This window comes from Abramis brama (genome assembly GCF_963993115.1).
Source record: "Abramis brama genome assembly, chromosome: 7".
Classification (NCBI taxonomy): Eukaryota; Metazoa; Chordata; class Actinopteri; order Cypriniformes; family Leuciscidae; genus Abramis; species Abramis brama.
In genome coordinates this window covers 23,576,116-23,600,382 of record NC_139969.1, presented here as the reverse complement: position 1 = coordinate 23,600,382, position 24,267 = coordinate 23,576,116, and the positions used below count along the sequence as shown (strand labels likewise).

The window sequence follows — 24,267 nt, the reverse complement described above, 5'->3', positions numbered from 1 at the left end:
TGGCTGATAAAACTAGCAGGGAGAAAAATCCTAAAGTTTGACTCTAAACGTACTAGTTTGCATGTGCACACATGATCAGTCCATCTACAGTGCATCACATTCACATTCACTTCCCTACAGCAGAATGTGGCAGGTGTCCTAAGGGGCGCTAATTAACCTGTAGCCTTAATTCATTAGGCAAACATGTAGAAGGTCCCGTAAGACAACCTGCACTCCTCAAGAAGGCATGTTCACCCTTGACCTTAATGCACTGAACTGCATGTTTTAGTTAAAAAAAATTAATCAAGCTGTGCTTTTTATAACAAGATGTGCCTGAACTATCTAGTCGGCAAAGCTTGAGTCACTGATGAAACAGCCTTTTATCTTGGTTGTTTGAATAAGTGCAAGTATCCTGAAATAAACTTTTGATGAGTAACTAGAGGAGAACTGCACTGAAGCGCTGCAGTCTGCCTTTTATAAACCCACGGCCTTGTGTGGAGTCCATACTGTGTGTCGTTTTTAATGAAAGTGTAAATGGAGGAAATGAAAGCCTGCGACAATATGCATTAAAGCTTCATTTCATTACGCTTTAAATGCTTTGTTTACATGTTATAATAGCCCCTGATTATGGTGGCGACTGATAGTGGCTCTAATTTGTGATGCGCCGGCTTAAACTTGTTTAATTACGACTTAAAACAAAAGGAGTGAGCAGTAATTAACCCACCTGGTTCCCTGGCACAAAGTCCTGGTTGGGCTCTGGCATACTCATGAACATGTTTTCACTGTCGTACTGCAAACAGAGAGAGAGGAAAAAACAATGAATAAACAGTCAGAAATGTTAGCTTGACACATAATATGAGCCACAGAATGAGACAGAGCCACAGAACATGCGGTTGGTATTTCTGTTCAGTGCTTTCTTCCCAAAACGCAGAGCTCGAAGACAATTAGTCTTTGAAGTCCCTGCCGTATCAGATGGAGATGTCAGTGATTTGATGTAATTAGTACAGTGGTAATTAAAGTTGCTGGTTGAGGGGGATTAATGAAATGCTTTCATGTGTGCAGTGGAATACAACAGAGGGAGTCTGATGAGCCCACACAAGGATAGACCTGAGCCTGTAGGAAGGGTACAGGTGTCTCACCGCAGATATAAACGTACAAAAACCTGTTAAATTGACAGTTTGACTTATTATACAGTACCATCAATGGACTGATAAATCAGTATGAAATGTAAGACAAGCTGATAATCAAATAAAAAAAAATGTTATTTACACTAAGATTTTATAATTGGCTTACCACAATTAGGATAAAATGAAGTGTGTACTACTGGCAGCACCAAATTAGAGTTGCTAATTTTGCAATTATTATGCTGCTATTGTCACCGAAAATACATGCTTCACCTTTACAGTCAACATTAAATAAAAATTGATATATATATTAATATTACTTCCTTAATTTATGTTTCTGGTCTTCTTGTGTATGATTCAATGGTGCATATTATTCCAAACAGAAGTTCATCTGTTTTTATCTTGCAGCCTTTTAAAAAAAAAAAAAATCTGATTTATTTATTCTTTTTTAAAATATAAAAATTATATTATAGCTTGTAATATTAATATTATTAAATCTATTCATATAATTGTAAAATATTAAACATAAATGTAAGAAAATTAAGTCAAGTCACCTTTATTTATATATCGCTTTATACAATACAGATTGTTTCACAGCAAATGCTCCGCCTCTGAAACAACTCGCCTTTTTTGGCTGACGTCATGTATTCCCTCATACTTTTTCAACCCCTCCTTTCCAACAATCCGGCTCTATTCTGGCACGTAATCTGCACGTCAATTTATTCCAGATGGATGAAATCAAGCCTTTTTTTCTCATTAAATATCCTGTTTCACTCAGAATTATGTCAGATTACAGAAGTAAAATGAGTTGCACATGCATGGTATTTCATGTTGACTTTAAAGTTCTAAAACTGTTTTTTTTTCTTCTTTTTTTTCTTGAGATTTAATAAGAAAACTTTATGAAACAAGAACTGGTAATGAATCTTCTATACCTCCATGACTCAGTTCAGCCACAGTGTCTTTTACAGTACACATGCAGCTTGCGCATTCACCTGCTGAAGATGCTCAAAACAGCTTCAGCTGAGTCAGTGCAGGTTAAATGTGTGATGAAGGAGAATGAGCCTGTGACCCAGCTGTGCAGCACACCTGGGAAATTACAGGAGCTCACACTGGCTGCCTGCTACAGTCCACTCAGCAACACACTTGCACACACAAATTCTGCTGACACGCCTTCCTGACAAACACACGCCAATTTACATCTGCTCCACTTCTTTAAAACCCATGAAAAATGACTGATTAACATCAAAAGCAGAAATCAGATATGTTTTAAGTTGGCTGTGAGGGAATGGCTTTCTCAGCAAAAGGTCCCGACAGCGTTGTCATTAACACAGATCCATGACACTTATTTGAGTGTTACGAACGAATGAGAAAAGGACATCACGAAGAAGAGGAGATCGAGTGAGAAAGGAAACTCATGGTTGATGCCTGTCACTGGCTGAATGTTTATATTTCTGTTCATCCAAGCAGCACATCTCATTTCATTATGCCTGCTCCAGATAATTCTATGGAAATGAAATGGCAATAATCCTAATGAAAGCCTATCACATTGCGACCTTTTAAGTGTGTGAGTTGATGGGCTGATCTGATTGGTTTTTGCACACGGATGACAGTTAATTTCATGCTAGCTTATTGATTGTGATTAATGTGATCAGGCTGATCTAAGATGTGGCTATTCTTAAACTATGAAATTTGCTGTTTTTAAAACAACATACAAGATAGTCATGAGTGTACCAAAATCAATTCATAAGAAGGAAAAAATGTTGAAAAAGCATCTAATTTTTCAGCTATGCTGCAGTTAGACACATGCTCTGTTACAAAACCTAGGAGCTGCCTTTCTGTTTACTTAGGTAGCAGCTTGATTGAAATGGGACCTAGTAAGCTGCCTTTATAAACAGCCAGTTATTTATAACTGAAGATTTGAGACGCAGCCGTTCAAACCATATCCATTTTTATAAAGATTCTCTCTGGTTTCTCCCTGTTATGACCTTTAACATGGCTCTCTCAGTGTTTGTGCGCAGTTCTATCTGCTTAGCTCTTACCCTATCAGACACTATTTGCATATGAATGTGCCAGTGGAAAGTGTGAGGTGGCCTTAGCTGAAAAAAGTATAACCTCAGAGCTAAACACATCACACTGACACCAAATCCATCCAGCAACAGTTGGCCAACACCCTCCCTCAACTATACGCCGACTGCACTTTCGAAGCAAACCCGGCAGCTCCATTTTGCAAGCTGTACAGGCCGATTATGACTGAGGTTTTCCTTGATTCGTGCAAACTCGCATTTGTCAATCTTGTGGCAAGCAGGGAGCCATTTTGTGTCATTGTAGCTTTTCTTTCAGAGCCTGAGGTGCCATTACATGACCAATAAAACCACACCTAGTGCAGATTGCCATTCTAAAATCTGACAGCTCAACTGCATGCACTACACAAATTATTGCATTATTAGCAAAAAACACCACAAGAGTCCATTATCAAACTACAGGGCCGCAGGCATCAGCTACATCCTAAAATAAACAAGTTTTAGTGCGAAAAGCAAGAAAGTATCTGTGCGAACAGGTCAACAAACGACTACAATGTGCGTTCAGCAGCTGCCGCGCTGATGCAAATGAGGTATCAAATAACAAAAACAACAAAAACAAAACAGGGCCTAATGGCTGCGGGACTGTAAATCGATCCCTTCCACACTCCGCCCCGAGCGTCTGGCAGCTTCATAGAAAGCTTAGGTAAAAGAAATTGATCCCAACTGACATGACCACATGCTAACAAATTCCTCATTATGATTAATAGGAAGTGTTCCTTAGGGGAAGGAGGGTAATGACATGCTAGTGTTCTCCCAGAATAATATTAGAAAGTCTGTGGCAACACTTATTAGCTCTGTAATTAAACTGTTCATCCTTAAATGACTCCCCTGGTTCAGAACGACGAGGCCTATGGGCCAAAGTGTGTGTGTGGGGGACTGAACTGTGGCCAGGGATGTGTTCATTCGTTAATGCCTGTATTTATCTTACAAGGGGTTTTCTGTTAATTTATTCTAATTAGTGTCACTGGATGGTCTCGGAGTTGACTGTCGATCAGAACGAGGTGTTTAAGAGAGCTGTATTTGATTCTAATTCGACACTAGTTCAAAATGTCTTCAATTAGCATGTGTGAATAGGCCAACCCAGTCTCACAGGAAAACGTAACTATTTGACAAGGTGGTGATTTTGTATGAATTAAAGGTAGGGTATAGGCAATTTGTTTAACACTTTTTGTTATACTATTGAAACATCCTGATAGCAATAAATAATAGAAGTGGTCTAAATATTAAAACATGTAGGCCTATATCTTCTGTGGAAGTCACAGGACCAAAAAATGTTCGTCCAATCATTGCATTTGGTCTGAAGGCAATGATTGGACGATGTCTTACCTTCCTGTCAACATGTGACAAATGGCTGAAATGATTCGGAAATGCGCACAGGTTAATTATGACCTACACTGAAATAAAAAAAGTGGAAAATGTCCATTTTGGTCGAATTTGAGGATTTCACAAAAATGAATGCCCCAATGCTCCAAATAGCGATTAAACATCTAAAAGTATCTTTATTTGTATGTTTTCTAAGAGTAGTAACTTTCCCTTGTCCATGAAAAATGCTGTTTTTCTCTGATCGCTTCTCAACGGCTGTGCTTCCCCTCAGCTTCCCCTTCCCCTCAAGTTTGGTATCGTTTTAAAGTGCAGCATTCCAACTTTGTGAATACTCATAGCGAATTCTCGATAGCATGAGTCTGAACCGATGAAATGTGATTTTCAAACTCATGCTGATGTTAAACAAAACAATCTTACGCGCATTGACTGACAGATCCGAAGTGTGCGCACAAAGACACCTCAGACAGCGCGCAATCCCGATTTACACAGAATTACAGTATTTCAAAATATTTGTTTTGGCTAGTATTCATGCAAACATTATCTGTTAAGTCTTATGTGAACGTTTAACTGTTGGGGAAAAATATCTGATGTGTAACATTATATTAGATCCATGCAGTACAGTAGATCTTAATATATAGGCTGTCTTTTTCATTAATGTTAATCAAACAATTGTGGTATCATGGTATTATCAAATATTTGGTTTTGACTTGGTGTGTGCCAAATTTGGTGTTTTTATATATAATTTTGAATGTTTTTAATAGAGAACGTGAAAATAACTAACTCATTTTTGAAAATATGTAAAGGTAATTTAATGCCGTCTCTTGTCTCGTGAGGCTTTGCAGATTCTGCTGTGTGTGTTTTGAAGGCGTTGCTTTAGAGACGCCATGAAGGGAGGGTGTGATCTTCTTTTAAAGCTATGCTTTAAAATTGCTAGCCTGTCAGAAATTACCTACCCTACCTTTAATATGATGTGAATCATTAAAAAAAAACAATTATTGTCAACATTATATATTATGGTCAGTATAGTCTGATTCTCGTGACTTTTATGAGCATTTTTAATAAACGTCAAAATGAATCACAAACTCAAAACGACTCATCCAAAACCAATAACTGTTACTGTTTATTTTTACGTGCCTACAGTTCATGAGAATAAAATCAAAATGATTATGCACCGATTGTTCATATGACAACGTATAGTTAAAAAACAAACATTAAGAACAGAGTTTTGTACAAACAGAATGGCAATGTAATTAGGATCAATTATCAGGTACTTCCTCAACGATATTAAGAAACCGGAATCATTAAGCGAAATAGGAACCAGAATCGTTAAATCCTGAGATTCCCATCCGTAATCAAGAGAGTAATAGCTTTCAGCACCTGCAGTCTGAGAGGAGCTGGTATCAGTGTACTGCTCTTTGAGCTCTCCAGAGGTCAGCAGGATTTCTGCAGAGCCCCCCTGCCCGGCCTCATCATCCCAATGTGTACACAGATAAAATGGAAACATTCTGGCTAAACCTATATAACCCCCACCCTGAGCTCTCCCCCTCCTCCTGACAAACTCTTTTTCCTGGCATACACTATTATATAAGAGTACCAGCTATTGAGGAGGAAGGTACCAGGGCACCCTGCCAACCTCAACCAGCTCTGAACAACTCTCTATTAAAATATATGAGGAACTTCTGTTCCTCTAATCTTAAGTGTTTGCCACTTAGCTGGGCCGGGACGGACTTCTGAAAGGTTCTGGGATGAAAACAAGCTGTGAAGCTGGGATGATGTTAAACCCTTATGTTTTATGTTAGGACCAGTCTGTGCCCTTGAGCGAAGTACTTGGCCACTCCAGCTAATTATATTGTACTGCATTCACAAAAAACTCCTCAAACATCCATATTTGACAGCGTGCCACTGTTTTTCCAAAACTAGAATTATGGGCTGTAATATCAACATGATACGCTATTCATTTATGCACAGCGACAATTGGAAAAACAGACGCAAATGAAGGCCTTTCAAATCACAGCAAAATATTGCATTTGTAGCAAAACTGCATTTGGTATGTTCGCATAGCGTGTGTAATATAATAAAAGCTATGAAATGTTGCATTTGTTATATGAGCAAAATACATCTTCGTGAGGAATTGTAAATGAGCGTATTATGCAAAAGAAGGTGCAAAATATGTAGAATTATGAAACAACTTAATTTTGAAAAGTGCTAATGATGATAAAGGTCTTCCTGATAAGTCATTCTAACTGAAATGTGTCTAAAATTTGCAGCTATTAAAATCAGATTTTAAGGTGTTGAATTCCAACTTAAGTATCATAAATTTCACATTCGAGCCAATTTTATGTAACTCAAACCTAATCTTTCTCACCGTAAATGAACCCAATAAATCAAATTGTGAAAGGAACGCTCCCTCTCCCTCAACGAGAGCCATAATTTTATGCAAATGTTATACAATAATCTGTATTCTATATCTGAGCATGGTAATGAGATTGGTTGCTCTACATTATTCATATTGTACAGATCCAATATAAACAGATATCATAAGAAGGGGGAAGGGAACCTAGGAGAGACACATCCCAGCTAACAGGGAACATTCCCACAATTTTCACTAATGTTCTTTAAAAGTAGTGTAAATATTAGAAAAAAAAGTTATCTGGCCTTTAAAAATGTTCTCAAAACATTAGAAAAAAAACAACATTATTTATACATGGTTCATGGAACATATTATTTGGAATGGTTTAGTTGGACGTTCATCTATTAATTTTTAAACGTTACTACTTGTTTGATCATAAAAGAGAATTGAAGAGAACATGAAGTAACAAGACACACGCATAAGGAACAAACAATGAATGCAATTTGTATATAAAATATACAGGCAAGCATGAATAATACACTGACTTCATCCTAGCTAAAAATATGTTCTTAGAATGTTCAGCCAACAATCCCATTAAGTTATGAAAATGTTATTTCTGAATGTCTTTTAAACATTCAAAACGTCCAGTTTTTTTATGTATTAAGAGCATTTTTTCTTGGTTTATGTGAAAGTCAGAGGAGCATTCCACTCTATAATTTTGAAAATGTTTAGAAAAGGTTATTTCTGAATGTTTTCTGAATGTTCAAAACATCTAGTTTTTTAAATGTTTTAAGAACATTTTGTCCTAACATTTACATACATTTTAGTGAAAGTTATGGGAACGTCCCTTGTTAGCTGGGATTGGACTTTGAACTTCCCCTATACTGTAACAGCATTTAAGATGATTGTGAACTAAATTCTCTCATTATCTTTCTATTACTCACAACTCTGCGCATGCGCTCCATTCCATGCCATTTTAAACCAAACATCCAGAGTCTGCAGATAGCCGTTACACTCTAAGGTCTCTCTTCAGACTGAATCATCACAAAGCATTTTGTTTGAAACTCCGTATGAAACAGTTAATATACACAGTTTTCTTTTTCTATAGTGATGTCTTCCACGTCTTGTTAGATTTGACTTGTGTGCTGTCTAGTTGTATGTTTGAGTTTGGTTTGGTTGGTGGGGTTGTGTTTTTGGTATAGAAATGCTCTTTATGATTCCATATTTTGGACTGTGTACTTCTCAGACTCTTACACAGTTTAGTGTATTACTACAGTAAAATGTGAATCCTAAAGTAAAGTCTTATCTGTTATTTTTGTATAAATATTTAATGCACTTAACCGTTTTTGGTACTTAAAATTTTGTTAATTTGAAATCCATGCGGCTTTAAGAAATGAATTGCATGCCTGCATTTATCCATTTTTTATCACTTGAATTCATATAAACATAAATATAAAAAGGGTGGCACAGTGGCTCATTGGGTACTGTCACCTCACAGCAAGACGGTCCTCTTCAGTAATAATGTTTTTATAACTGAATGGGAATATTAGCACATATAAGAACATGTTTTTGTTAGCTATGGATGATGCCACAGACATACTGGTGACAGAACAGATTACAAACAAAGGACATTTTGAGGTCTTTTTGGTGAAGCTACACAGATTATCATGCATTTCCTGTGGAACCGGAGGCTGATGGCACTCTCTTGTTTCAACAGTTCTCTCTGCTGTAGCAGCACCCAATCAAAATGGCCGCCGTTCAGGAAGAAGGGTAATGAGATATGAGTGCAATGGAATGCTTTGCGCCGAACATAATCATGCAACTTGCGTGCAATCAATGAGCCCCCGCATCATCTCTCGTGATTGCCTGTTGTACAGACGCGGCTAATGTTTCACCGTAGAAGATGTGGCATACTTTCCGCCGCCATGCATCATGTTTGACTTCTACGACTTTGTAAATGGCAAAAAATATAAAATGATCCAAGAAACAAATAAGAAAAGAGGAGCCAATTGAATATATGTGTTGAACAGTGGGGCCATTATTTTGATGTTTATAGCTCTTGGCAGATCTTGTAGATTTCTTTTTTATTGGATGCTGTATATTGACCCCTTTGTCAAATTGGCTTTATGCATTTGCTTCTCTGGCACTGGATGATATGTCTAGAAGTGACATCTCTCCTGCTCAGTGATACATACTGTAATCAAATAGAACGAATCCTATTTCTGGCGTTGCACCTGTGCTCAGACTTTATTGCTGTGCTGTACTCATCATTTCATGTGACGCAGATGTGAATGGCATCATGTTTGTTTTCCACAAATGTTTTAGTGTGGTACAGCTTTCAGTCATTAAATGCAGTTGTTTGGCAGGAATGCAGCATAGGCCTTGATTGTTAGTATGACAGTTTTTCACATTGTATGAAACCATTAAGGAACCATTTTTACTGCACCGACTAGGACATTTTGAGCGTCTCTCTCTCTCTCTCTCTTTCCCCCTCTCTCTCTCTCAGTTGTCCAGATGTGAATCAGAGCTCTTTTTTTTCGCGAGACTGGAACCAATTTCATTCCTCATCAGTTTCTTATGGAAGGTCAGAGTATGGGAAAATCAAACTGCGAGTGTGTATTCTTTCCACACCCTGTGGTTTAAATGCACTCACTACTCAGCACCATGCTCATTTTCGTCCCCTTTTATGTTAGACTAGGAGCCGCTGAAATATATGGGCCCCCTAAAATATCTATCATAAAACCTCTTGAACTGACAGAAATGGATATAATGCATTTTTCAATGCTAATGTGCTTTTTAAATGTGAAATACTTCACAGCTGTTTTATCTCCAGCGTGTTTTTTTTATTTTGAACATCTGAAATGTTCAGATTAAGGGTTTTATTAATAAGTTAACTTAAATTATTTTATTTTGTTTTCAATAAACTGCAATAAATTATTATGTTTTAGCAGGTAATGCAGGCAAATGTCAATAAGCTTTAAAATACTACAACATTTAAAATAAATAAATAAAGAGTACAATTTTTATTATTATTATTGTTAATTGATTAATTTATTTTAATGCAGGTAATGCAGACAATGCAGGTAATGTGAATATGCTTAAAAATACTCCAAAATGTTCAAATGTTTTATTATTTTTTATTTTTATACAGGTAATGCATCAATTTAGGTAAATGTGAATAAACTTAAAAATACTCCAAAAAATATATAGGCCTACTTTTTATATTTGTTTTTAAGTAAATTTATTTCATTAAGTAACGAAAAGCAACCAAATTCTTTTTTTTGATACTTTATTTAAAAAAATAAAATAAAAAAATAAGTCAAACACAGGCAGGGCAGAGAAAAATGCAAATGTATACAATTTTTTTTATTTTGTTTGTATATTTTTGTTTTGACTCCAGTCATGGTCTTTGCATATATTGTTATGTCTGAGTTCAAATGAACACAAAACCCCAAATCTGTTTAAATTCAGTTCCTCCTCACTCTTTCCTCACACCCATTTTCACAACATACATGAGATGATATATTATATGAACACATTTTGCTCCGGCTGTATATACATGACTGCATTAGCGACTGTTGGCAGATTGAGGGAAATAATTAATCCCATCATCTTGTTATCAGCCGCTCCGTATCAACTTGAAGGTACATCTGGCCTTTCAGACCTTCTGCCGACCTCCCTATGTCAACATGTGTGGACCCTTAAAAGCAGCCTGTCAGGTAATAAAATATATTCCTCTGCCTTCTCGCAAGATGCTAATGCTGTCTTGGAGATGTGCCAGAAACACTCTCCGTTTCATTTCTGATCAGCAGATGCTCGAATAGTATCAACATCCAAATGTACACCTTTGGTTTCCCCTGGTGTAATTAGTCACCGGTGAAACTTCACATTCTAAACATGTCAACGTTTATAAAACACAGAGAGGGCAAGAAAAATGTGAGCATAATGGCACGCAGTGGAAAGGAGGACGTATGGGCGAAAAAGAGAGGTTTCCTCATGGTTTAATTTCAGCAGAAATCTAAAGGTCAAACGCTGTTACTAACAGCAATGGCTCTGCGCGAGACGCACACTCGAATGGTTCCCGTGCAGAAAACTATAACTGATTCCCCAGATATGCGTACATTATGATTTATTTTATATTAAAATAAAGAAATAAAAAAAATACTCAATACGAGTCGCTGTCGATAGCAACCACTTCTCTGAGAGGAACACGCAGGGGTTTGTTGTCAAACCAAATTATACACATTCTTTCCATGGATAAACCGTAGCCTGAATAATAAGCAGCCACAAAAGTGGGTCAGGGTCGTCATGGAGAGAAATAGAGGCAAAGGGAGAGAGAGAGAGAGAGAGAGAGAGAGAGAGAGAGAGAGAGAGAGAAGGGGGGAGTGTTTCTCTCTTTGCTCCCTAGCATTCAATATCAAGAGTGGCAGTCATCTTTGACTTCAAATCATTCCTCTGATGAATAACCTTTGTCTGTACTGCATTACGGCACAAAGTGATTTCTTTTTTCACCCCCAACTCCCCCCCCTCAAAATGGCAATTTTCCGAGAGCCTGAAGCTGAACTGAAAGAGTCTTCATTCGTGTTCCACCACTGTAATTTATTACAGTGAGCTAGAGTGACTTTCATGACTACCTATAGAGGCACTCTGATATTAGGCCCAGAGATGAGGATGAAGTATAAATCACTGGCTGGCTCTTATTGAATTGGTACGATTTCATGTCGAGCCGAGAAACCAAGTTGGGCTTTTCCCTTTTGCGCTCTGCCTCCAAGGCGTTATGCGGAATTATTTCTGAATATATCGCAATGTAATGCACGTATTCATTTCTATCAGTTGATTGGTGAAAGCCCCACGCAGAGAGCGAAACCAGCCTCCAATGTTACAATTATCTTCACAATGGTCTAACATAGATCTGTGAAGAATGGCAATTTATATAAGGGGGAATAACGTGATGATGCAGCTTTGCCGTTGCAGTCTGGTCTGTAAAGTGACAGCCGAGCTTCTGGGAAAATTTTTTCCTTCATTGGTTTAATGATTCATGAATGATGACATATTGCTTTTTTTTTTTTTTCTTTTCTCCTTTGCTCGTATTGTTGCCGTGAAGCGATTTATCGGTTCCTACGGTTCATGGTTTTTGGTCACTGGTGTCGGCGCAATTAGCTTAAATTAAACCATTAGTGAACTTTAATGTCTGTTTCCCCTAACTGAATCCCTAGATATGCTTCAACACTGACCGAATCTCATCTAAAACAGAGCTGACCTGAAAAAAGACGGGGGATAAAAATGATTAAGTTTCAGAGTGAGCAGCCAGTGGCTTGTTAAATATCCTTTCACAGTGAGACAAAATTACAGTGTATCATAATTTACTGCTTCAGGAATCCCGATGGAGGTAAATGAAGGCATATTTCACTGGAGACCAATAGATGGTGACACGACCACTTAATTGCTTTATTTTACGATTGGTTGAGGGGAAAATTTGGTTTGATAAGGGTGTTTGAACAAGTGTTTTCCAGCACCGAAAGCCCAATGACAACATTTATTCTCCTTGTTTGTCTTCGGTGTCTGTTTCATTTCTGTATTTTGATAAATGGTGCAGATTTTGGTGCAGCTGTGCGGGGTCAACAGTGTTTAACTCGTGTGGGAGAGTGTTTAAGTGCATCTGCTCACTTGAGGATGTTTGCAGCTGAAAGGTAGGTCACGTTATTTTTATCTCAACAGGAGTGGTGCGTGTGTGTGCTACTTTTGCTGTCCGGGATGCAGTCCGACATATGTCTACACTAATGTCCCACAATGCACTTCAACCACAGAACAGCTAGTTGAAGACATGAAACCTTCTGCATGACATGGTGACCCCTCACAAATAACCACATGAGACCACTGTCACCAGCACAGAGGGTTACACAACACATACACAGTGTTGCAGTGCACATTCCTCATCATTATATTGAGAATAGTTTGGACATGTAAGTCACACTTAATGTAAAATGTCAGAATAATAATAATAATAATAATAACTTCACTGAATTAGATACAAAATATCGAACTAGGCTTTACTTCATCATATCAACAATAAACAAAGTTTCACAAGTCTAAAGGCCTGTTTACACCAAACTATAAAGAAAACTACGACGATAACTATATTAGCGTCCACAACAGCGGAAAGGTTTGAGTTCGTTATAGCTGGATTGATTCTGATTGGCTGTCAGTGTTTTTATTGTTGAATAATAAAGTGATTCCAACTTTATGGTTTCTTTGTGCTGTTATCTTTATAGTTGTGGTGTGGACTCTGCTATTCTTTCATATTGAGAACGATTTTCAGAACTACTGTATATCTTAATCGTTATCTTTATAGTTATCGTCCTTGTTGTGAACGAGCCCTAGACTTTTGTTATCATTTTGAACAATATATCTTTACAAAATTTTATTTTATGAATGATTGAAAAATGTACTTGTGCTATATTTTGTATATTTGGCAAACTATCCCCAAAATATGAAGTTATTTTTTTAATGAAATGATATTTAAGAATTAAGTAAATGGCTCTCTTTATGAATGGACCATTGAATCATTGGGTCGCTCGATTGATTTGTTGAAAACGCGGATTCATTCAGGAATGAAGTAAATAAGTGTGTTTGACTTGAAGCGGTGCTGCGCAGACCGATCGGTGTATGACATCAAAGTATCATTACTCCATTTTTCAGTCTCATGATCCTTCAGAAATCATTCAAATATGCTGATTTGCTGCTCATGAAACATTTCTAATTATTATCAATGTTGAAAACAGCTGTGCTGCTTAATGTTTAAGAGGAAACTGTGATACATTTTTTTCAGGGTTCTTTGAAGAATATAAAATTCAAAAGAACAGCATTTATTTGAAATAGAAATCATTTTCAACACTTTTGATCATTTTAATACATCCTTGCTGAATGAGAGTAATAATTTCTAATAATATCACGTCAGCCTATGCCTTTATATTTACCAAATCAACCTTTGAACAAGCAAATGGCTGATGTGTTCCAGCGCTGGCAGCCGGTCCCTAAGCCCATGAGAGAAGAGCATGAGTAATTTATGTAGGGTAGTGTTTCTGAGACAAGGACCCTTGAGAAATCTAATCACTTTCAACAGACTCAAAGAATTTGTCCTGGTGCATCAGGAAAATGGACACAACCCCCCCCAGAACCCTCTTGCCGTCCTTGTTGCAGGGAGGTAAGCTACATTAAATCACACTAATCGCAAAACCGATAGACCCCAAAAAATGTCAACAGGTGCGACGCACTGAAAGGATTAACATTTTTCTGCCTGTATCTTTATACAGAGGGGAGAAAAAAGAGACAACAAGAAGCAGGAGCCAGAATGACCTGGGTGGACGGCTGCCAGCAGCCAGCTGAAAGGGCTGCAATTTCAGCTATTGTGCGGGAAAAAACCTGTGCCAAGTCCCATTACGTGAAATTGAATTTAACCTCCAACGCGATTAATTCAGATGTTGCCTCGTCTTTTTTCTAACCTCATGGCTGAATGCCACGCACAGTGGCTTATTAAAATATGAATCCACCTTCCTCTAAATTAGGAAGTGCCCTCGTCACACCTGATTGACATGGAGAAGTGACTCGGTACATTTGGGCACAATTAACAAGCTATTTTTATCAACTGCAAGAGCTAGTAAATGAAAACTTAATAAACTGCTGTTTACATTAATTTAAGAACCACCTTTTGTAATCAATAGCACAGCTCTTGCCATCTGGTGAAAACACGGAAAGCCACAAAGAGAGTCGTGTTCAGTCATTTTCCTGCTAATTTGCAAAACATGGAAGACAACTGAACGGAATATCCAGGAAAATCAATCCGCTAATCTATCATTTAACCTGACACTACGCTGACAAAGGGGTGGCGTGCGACTTGTCGCGGACAGTGATGGCAAATCAGAAGGGCCATGTTCATTATGACAGGCCCCTCCCCAAATCTCCCACAGAAACGTACGTATTTAGGGGGAAAAAGCGACACCCTTGAGCGAGCTACTCCGCTTGACAAAAGCTCCCAGCAGGAGCTGACCGAACTCACACATCAGGCTCTGTATCTGAACGCAGTACAATGGGCCACTGTGTTCTCATCCTCAGCTCAGCTTCAGTCAACAGCACAGCAGTGCCTCACATCGCCAGCGCTGCCCGGCCTATTACAGCGACACGACACGAGAGACCAGGAATGCTATCAGCAGTGGACATACTTGGGGGAGAAAAAAACCCCAAGCATTCCTTCCACATTTGTTCCATTCAATCTATGGCTCAGGCTTTGAATTCCACAAGCCACAAAAGACCATGAGTTATTGTGATTGTACCAGGTCTGACAGGTAGATATCAACCAATATAGCATTTGCCTAATTGTTATATTTGTGTTTACCAATAATAATAATAATAAAATAATACTTTAACCCCGGACCTTGTCATTGCTAGCACTATTCTCTTTGGTTTGACCAACAGGAAGAAAAAAATAGTGATAAACTATACATTAAAAGTTATTTTACCTGTGAATTTTGGGTGCTATTCTTTGGAAACCCACCAAATGGTGCCATTTTCTGTTTTTTAAAGTATATACTCTATAACCAATTAAGCTAGTGTGAATATTGGTTAAAAAAAATCATTGGTTACACTGATTTTCATTAGTGGCTTATTGTTTTTATAATATGATAAGACATCAGTGTTCAACAACAACACATTTATTTTTGGAATTATCTGTGTTTAATATATTTTATCATGTTTATTATTTTATCATGTGTAATATTTTTCCCTATACTAACTTGCCACATTAAAATATTATCTGCAGTCCGAGATATGCAATTATAGTTATTTGACAACAAGCTTTGAACATGACTCATCAGAATTTAGACTCCTTTTTATAATGCTGCATCTTCATTTTCTCTAAGAGACAATGTTTCAAACAGGTGATTCCACAGCCCTGTTTTGTGCGGAGCTGAACCCGAGACATTTTTGAGAGCTTCAGAGCGGATTCTCCTCTCTTGGGCTGTTGCTATGGCGCTATGCACTTCCTCTGCAGCTGCCGCCCTGGTGTGGTGGGTGATAAGCATCAGGGATGCTGGGACACAAGCTCTCTTATCTGGACGCATGACCACAATCACTTCCTGTTCATTACCTCTCCTGCTAGGAAAACACATAGGAATTAATGCGGCCTGACCAATGAGCCGCTGCTAAAAACATACACGGAAAAACAAGCTCGGACACTACAGGGCACAAACATCCCATTATGTGTCAATCATCTAAACCGGTTGTCTGCATTGATACATTAACAGCAAAACGTATGGGTTAACTAAAGCTAGTTTGACTGCAGTGTTTATGCCACAGTGCCGAGCTACGACGCAATAACAGCCCCTCCATTAGAATGCAGGTCTCGTTCCCTGTCAGGAAATAAAGATTGCTTTATTGATACATGCCTGTTGCCATGACAAGCATCCACAAGATCTGTTTGGTTCGAGATTTCGGCATCCTTGGCAATCGCACAAATTTGGCCTGGCTAATGAGTTTCAGCCTGATCAGGATCACATGGGTCTCCATGGCATCCTCAGATGTGCCTTGAGCCTGCATCGCTATTAGCCGGACCTACTGCAGTTCATCACTATTGTAGTTTTGTTTACATAACTATTGATTAAAGGGGTCATCGGATGCCCATTTTCCACAAGTTGGTATGATTCTTTAGGGTCTTCAAGTAAAGTTTGTAACGCACTTTGGAAAAAATTTCTCAATGGTTGTGTAAAACAATCCCTTTTTACCTCCTCAAAAACAGCTCTGTTCACAGCGACCCGTTTCGGTGCATGTCTCTTTAAATGATAATGAGCAACTGCTCACCTCACCCCACCCCCCTCTTCCTTGGAGCGTGTTGACAAGACACAAAGTGCTGCCGTGGCAGACAGTATACAAATGGCAGAAATATGCTAATACGGGAAATATGCTAATACGTGACAGGCCGTCAGTGGTCGTGGGCGGAGCATGAGCAACATGACATCATATTGCTCTGAAAATCCAAACGGCTTGATTATTGAGAGTGTTTAGGCTTTGTGATTATTTTTAAAAAAAGGAGCGAATGGATTTTCTTCATTGTATGGTGGTGTGTCCACACACTGCAAAGACACATTTATATGCAAACACCATATAAAAGTGAATTTTGCATCCGATGACCCCTTTAAGGAGTATAACCTGAGACCAAAACCTACCTTTATGACTCATTCTTCTCTTTCTTGGATAATGGCGCCTGAGAAGTTATCTCTCGAACTGTAGTCTGCAAATCACCAGCATATTTGCTAAGAGGACAAAAATATCTCTATCATATTACAGTATTGATTGCGGGTGAACCTGAGCTGCAACTTTGCTTTGAAGTTTCCTTAGAAAAACATGATGTGTAATGATATTAATTAAATAGAGTGATGCTACACATGCACTTTTACGAGGGTACGAAGACTAAAAAAAAAGCGCTGATGACATGATATTTATAGTTGCTACATTACAGTCACATCCATAACAATGGCAAAAGTCATTTTTATCTTTCAAGTAATACAGATTTGTTTTTACTTAGGGACATGTCACTCAAAAATGAAAATTCTGTAATTGCTTTCCCCTCATGGTGTTTCAAACTGATATTTTTCAAAAACTTTTTGTTTAATCTTTATGCAGCTTCAGTCATACAAACGACAAAAAAAGAAAAGAAATAAATCCTAAAAGATTTCATAAAAATAGTCCATTTGTTGTGCTACATAACTTTGTGCTATATGACTGCTATATGATTTTGGTCTGTTTCTCACGTAAATGTATTGTATACATTCAACACACACACACACACACACACACACAAATATATATATATATATATATATATCAGTATAACATACAAGTCAAATGAAGCACTTTTATGGTGCTTTTATGTTTTTCTTTCCTTTTTGAAACTTGACAGTTGTGGTCAAACATTAGAAAATTTCTACTTTCATTTTCCACTGAAAAGAAAAACTACAACAACAGCGACAGGTTTGGAGCAACGTGAGAAAAATAATTAAAAACAGATATTCATTTCTTTGCAGAATTATCTATCTTTTTAAATTCATTAATATTTAATAATCAGTTAAATCCAAATAACATAATTTACAACTAAGTGGAAACACTCTGATTGCTATTTGTCCATGATGTTCATTATCACATCATTTTAGTGTGATGTTTTAAAATAATATTTGGCTTAATCTAACTACAGCTGAGCACTGTGAGTTTACACCCAGTGAAACGTGTCAAATGCGAATGTGGTTGCCTGATCTACGTTAACAGCACTAAAAGCATTAACTTCCTATCTGACAAATTTAAAGGGTGCTTCATTTGTCTTCCAAGAAGCAATTTCGTGTTTTAACCACCTGTAGGAAGCTTTGTGACTCTCCCTCTCTCTCTCTCTCTCCCTCTCTCTCTCTCCCTCTCTCTCTCTCCCTCTCCCTCTCCCTCTCTCTCCTTAATGTGCCTCAGGACCTACGGCTGTGAGGTTCATTTGTTTGTGTAGTTTTTTTGCCCATGTTTAATTACAATGGTGCAGCTGTTCCTCATTTACACTGGGGTCATATATTTGTGTGTGTGTGTGTGTGTGTGTGTGTGTGTGTGTGTGTGTTCATATCTCTCTCACTCTCTCTTTATCTCTCTCTCTTCAGGGCCTTGTTTGCAGAGAGCAAAAACAGTGTGTCCACCTCTATCAGACTCAGAGGTACTGAAACAGAGATGATTTTGTCGTTCAACTTATAAGCCTCGACCGTTTGAATTGAAAGGTTGAAAAAAATCTTGTTATTAAAATGACAATGGAACTATTTCCATTTTTTAAAACACATAACACCTGTGTAATACTGCTTTGCATTTCCACGAACAGGGAAGGTATGAAACTGAATGCCCAGGGGCTTCGAAAATTCATGAATTGTTTTATAGATCGGGTTTAATATTTGTGATGACAGACTCATTTGCACTCTAATCCAGAAGAGGCTAGAAACGTGCCCCTCTGGACAGATTTTAATATACTGTGCCTTTTGTCTAGCACAGTGAGAATCACATTTTACTAAATCAGGACCACAAGACGCAGTTTCAGTTGAAAGCTATGCGGAAATTAATGTCTGAAATGACTTTAAAGCTTAAAATTTTAATGTTTAGTGTTTAAAATAATGGTAGAGGATGAAAGGCTGTTTTGATGGCAGACAGTCACATATCCCAACTAATCTAATGCTAGCCTCAACCGCAAAACTTTTCAAAGTGCTTCTATAAAACAAATGGGTTTGGAAACATTTTTGACTCCATTTTCTATCCTTTCAGCGGGAAACCGCAAAAAAGGTATGACTAATATAAAACAAAATTGAGTATGACTTTCTGCTGGTTTCCTGTTGAAATGAGCTCCTTGTTTTCTCTGTCCACCGCCTTTCATTTCCATTTCACTTGTAGCTGTCCTGATAAGGTTTAAGTCTCTTTGAATTACCTTCTCTTTTGCGTATGAACGGCGTACACACTTGCCGCACTAAAATTAATTGCTCTCTTGTGCGCCGCAGTCAGAGTAACGCATATTTTCATGTCTAATTTTAGGCTCATGAGTTGAGTTGAGTTGGCTGAGTGTGTCCTCTAAAAGCCTGAATGTGTAAACACCCCAAAATATGGAACATCGATCAGCCTCAACCCCTCAAATAATAACTTGGGCAAATGACTTGCTTCAAAGCTTTTCACCAGACCATGAACAAGCAATGAGGGGAGTTTCTCTGAAAGTCAAGCGTGCAATTATAACTTTAAGTCTGTTATTTTGGGTCGATTTTGACCTCAAACACAGCTGCTCGCAGTGAAGACAAAAAATAAAAAATAAAAGGGATGTTTGTTAAAAACATCTTTTTCTTCTTGCTCTTGAATTTTACATGCAGCGGAAACGTCCAAAAGACTTTAACATAAAGTATAAACATACTGCCATAAAGACAGACATGCTAACTTTTTACATTTGAACAAAATGCAAATTCAGGAACTGAACTGAACTTAAATTCTCAATTTGCAGAATGTTTTCCATTTTAAAAATTCTTTCAACAACACAAAACAACTCAGATCTCATAGTAATTTAGAAAACAATACATTACATTACAATAAGCAAAGGAAATACCCCATTTTCAGAAACTGCTGTAGATTTTCCAAATTACATACATTACTGTTCAAGAGTTTGGGGTCTGTAAGATTTATTTATGTTGACCAAGGCTGCATTTATTTAATCAAAAATACAGTCCAGCAGTAATATTGTGAAAAATGTATTTAAAATTTAAAATGTCATTTAATTCATTCTTGTGATGGCAAAGCTGAATTTTCTGCATCATTACTCCAGTCTTCAGTGTCACATGATCCTTCAGAAATCATTCTAATATGATGATTCACTCTTATTTTCAATGTTGAAAACAGTTTGTGGAAACCATGATGACACATTTTTTCTAGGAATCTTTGATAAATAGAAAGTTCAAAAGAACAGCATTATAATTTAGTCTTTACTGTCACGTTTGATCAATTGCATCCTTGCTGAATAAAATATTAGATTCTTCCAAAACAAAAGTACTGACCCCAAACTTTTGAATGGTAGTGTAGATCAATTCCATTTTATAATCTAAAACAAGGCATCAGAATGCTCTCATCATCTTGAAACCACATCACGGTTAGTGCAATATTGATGTTTTGCGCACCACCCTACTTTTTTGCACTTATAGGTTTTGATTACAGCTAACGATAAGCCTCAGAGCGTGGAGTCCATTTTGATGATTATGTTCCAGAGGAGAAAGGTGTGAGGCCCACCTGTTCTAGTGCTGCTGAAACATGATCTCACACTTGTCACAAGACAGCGATCGGTAACTCGCAACGTGTCCTTCCTGATCGCAGGAGAACAGAGGGCCAGGCATCAAAAGGCTGACAGGTGCCACTTAAACACCAAAGACTGAGCTGAATGAGGGGAAACACAACAGGCCATTAGTTCACCTACAGATGGGCCCACAAAGGCCAGGGTGTGCTCCTTCACAAAGCTGCTGTGCGCATTTAAGTCCTGACGTGTTGCTGAAAGTCTACCACACAATGGAGAGGCTGGCACTATTGTTGTGGCCAGAATAACACTACAAGCATGCAAACAAACAAACAAACAAACGTGTATTTAACAGATGCTGGACTCATTGAAATCGTGCATATGCCATGAAAAAAATAGAGAAAAGTTTGTGAATTAAACAGAGGATTACAGTTGCGAGACACGGCTTGCGTGTTATTGACACGCACTCAAACACTACAAACAACGGAATCTGAAAATTTCTTATGGTAAGAGTCCTAAAAAGATATTAGCAATTAAACTAATGGCGAAAGAGGATGTTTGGGATATTCTCAGGCTGCTCCAAAAATCCTGGATCTGCACCATAACTTTCATTACATTCTGTGACAAAAAAAAAAGTCTTTATGTGAAAATGATTGCAATATGTTTCATAGTGAGATTAAACTAAACAATTAAGCTATTCTGGATTGGTTTTCACAGAGCCATCTGTTTGGATGTTTCCTCAAACTGGGAGCCTAATCAGCTATTCATATGTAGACTGTCATTGGGCAAAGCAGACCCAAAAAATGAGATGCCGCCAATGAATCGCAATCACAGATTTGTGCCAGAATTTTCTCGACGCGCATGACGGCCCAAAAAAAAAAACATTTCCCCAGCCAAAATAAAGCGAACACATGTCCAGATTTTATGATCATTATGTTCAGCTACTTAATGAGTTGATCTTTTGGCATTTTCTGCATCATACTAAACTGGCTGATATGCTAGCAGAGAGAGAAGCTAATTATATTGAGAAAATAATCTTATTTAGTAACAAACATGGCTGCAGCGCTATGTCACATTTGTTTGAATTACTACGCAAGGAAAACTCAAAAGATTGGAGAGGGCTGAACTGGGACTGACGACCAGCATCGTAAACACAGACGCAGACGACGTAAACATGTCACTAGAATTCAAGGCTGTAAAATGCAATTGAACGCTGTCTTTCTCACAGGAATGCTCGTGTTTATGGCCTTGCATTTTCCACAGTGATAAAGACAAAAATGGAACATACCAAGCAAGCAAAATTCCTTCTTTTCTTCCCCAGACACAAAGTGATGTCTTAGCACTTCAGCACAGGTCTCTTCAGACTGACTATGACAAACTCTTTTCACCTCTTTACAACATACTCCACTTATGCAGATTGTTCTCAGTCATTTCGCATTTAATAGCATCACTGATATATTTCCCAAACCACCTTGGCTGATTGCAGATACCACATTATTTTCCTCGATTCTGTTTTTCAGGTTTGGCCCTCTGGGTCTGTGGAACGAGCAATGACAACAATAATCATTCTACCAGCATAATTAACAACACTTTTGTGGGCTTGGAGATCATGACCGGCAATCATTCTGGACTAGAGGTGCACTGATTACACTTTTTCTTTCCTGATACAGAGTAACAATACCAGTGTTTTTTGATGTTGTTGTTTTCTCACTGTACACCTTCCATGGGAGAGAAAACAGAACATAAATATGAATGAAAAAACAAATATGTAGCATGTGACAAAAAAATAAAAATAACTTTACGGTTAACTGGACCAAAGGTTTTTGAAATTTTAATGCCAAGGACCCCCAAATATAATTTGGACCACCTTCATTAAATATGAAGGCAGCTTGTCATTTAAAACATGCAAGTAGCAACTTTACATGGCTGCTCGCTTTAACGTTAACCTAGATAAATGTATGCTATTATTAGGTGCATATCCAAGTGTTTGTGCGAAGTGTGGAAGATAAAGTATAGCGCGCATACTGCATGACATGAAGGCGCCGGTGTGATCACTGGCATTTAACTTAAAATACTCTGTCATTTTGGTCTTACACCAAGACTGGCCTAATATGTAATTCGAAACTGACTAATTTTATTTGTGTGCACTCAAAATAACGAAACATTGTGCTTTTGTAAAATAAACAAAACAAACAGGATGCGCATTCTGTCGTCTCGGCCTCTGTGAACTTGAGTGCGCCAAAAAATAAACCGAAACTCAGCGTGAACTTTTCTCACAGACATGCGAAATACATCTATAGAAAGCTTGAAATGTCTATTTTTAAATTAATCTATTCAAATGGATTCAAAAAGATTATGTTATGAAACATGCATATAGGTGCGTGCACTATTCTGCGGAGATGGCGAGTCAGCATCCTCGACTTAATCTGTGCAGTCGAAAACACAGAAAACATTATCAATAAATTATTAAACAAATTCCTTGCTGTTTTTTCACGACACATTCATAATCATTACTTTTGCCAGTGGGCTGTGGCAAGCTTTATTTGTGCGCTTGAGCGCTGATTAGGCTATGCTTAGACAATTAAAGGCTCAATATTATGATTTATGGCTTATTAATATACACGTGCGATTAGTAGACTAATTGCGTAAATGAACGACTAATAGTCGACTAGAAAAATCTTTAGTCAAGGGCAGCCCTAATTTGAAGTGTGATATAAAAATAAATTATTGTTTTAGTCAACGTACTAAAGCTAATATATATATATATATATATATATATATATATATATATATATATTAGTGCTGTCAAATCGATTAATCATGATTAATAGCAACTAACATAAGCTTTTGTTTGCATAATATATGTGTGTGTGTATATATATTATTATATTTATATATAATGTCTGTGTATATATATATATATATATATATATATATATTCAGGGGTTATATACTGAAGATTTTCACTGGATTTTTACAGTTACAGGATTATACAGTACAGCATTTTTACAGGATTCAGGGGTTTACAAATTAATATATATATACACAGTATAAATAACTTGAGGCCAACTGTGCATCCCCGAACCCTAATTTGTAACCCCCTGAATCGACGGTAACTGTAAAAATCCAGTGAAAATCTTCAGTCCAACAATAATTTTATAAAATAGAAATACCCATGTAAACCATTTATTGGAAAAAAGAATACTGCTAAACCTGGTTAAATTTGTAACCACACGTGACACACACCGTGTTTGAATATGCAGAATGAAGAGGAAGAGAAGATTTTCTGTGAATAACAACTTCACTTTTAGTCTGTTCCTCACAAAGCTATCAAATGACCGTGAATACAGTACACAAGTCATATGATAATATTTTTTTTATTAATAATACTTTTATGATGTTATTTATTTATTTTTGGAGCTTGGCAGGATAAGTCAAGCTGGTATCCAGGTACAGGATACCAAAAGAAATGTGGCTGGTGGAGTTTTGTGATAGCACAGTTGCTGATGGTAGAGAGCGTAATTTATGGTGTGCAAATAAATTGGTGATCTGCTACAGTTCCTGTGTGAGTGTTTGGACAGTATATTA

General features: G+C 37.5%; 1 protein-coding gene across 2 annotated transcripts in view; it reads right to left on the bottom strand.

The window, feature by feature from the left end:
* The window catches only part of tox (thymocyte selection-associated high mobility group box), a 57,258-nt gene that overhangs the window by 26,747 nt on the left and 6,244 nt on the right, over positions 1-24,267 (bottom strand). For both annotated transcript variants that reach the window (XM_084120783.1, XM_084120784.1), the window contains exon 2: positions 704-769. In XM_084120783.1, the coding sequence (XP_083976909.1) occupies positions 704-769 (66 nt within the window). The remainder of the gene's footprint in view (positions 1-703; positions 770-24,267) is intronic.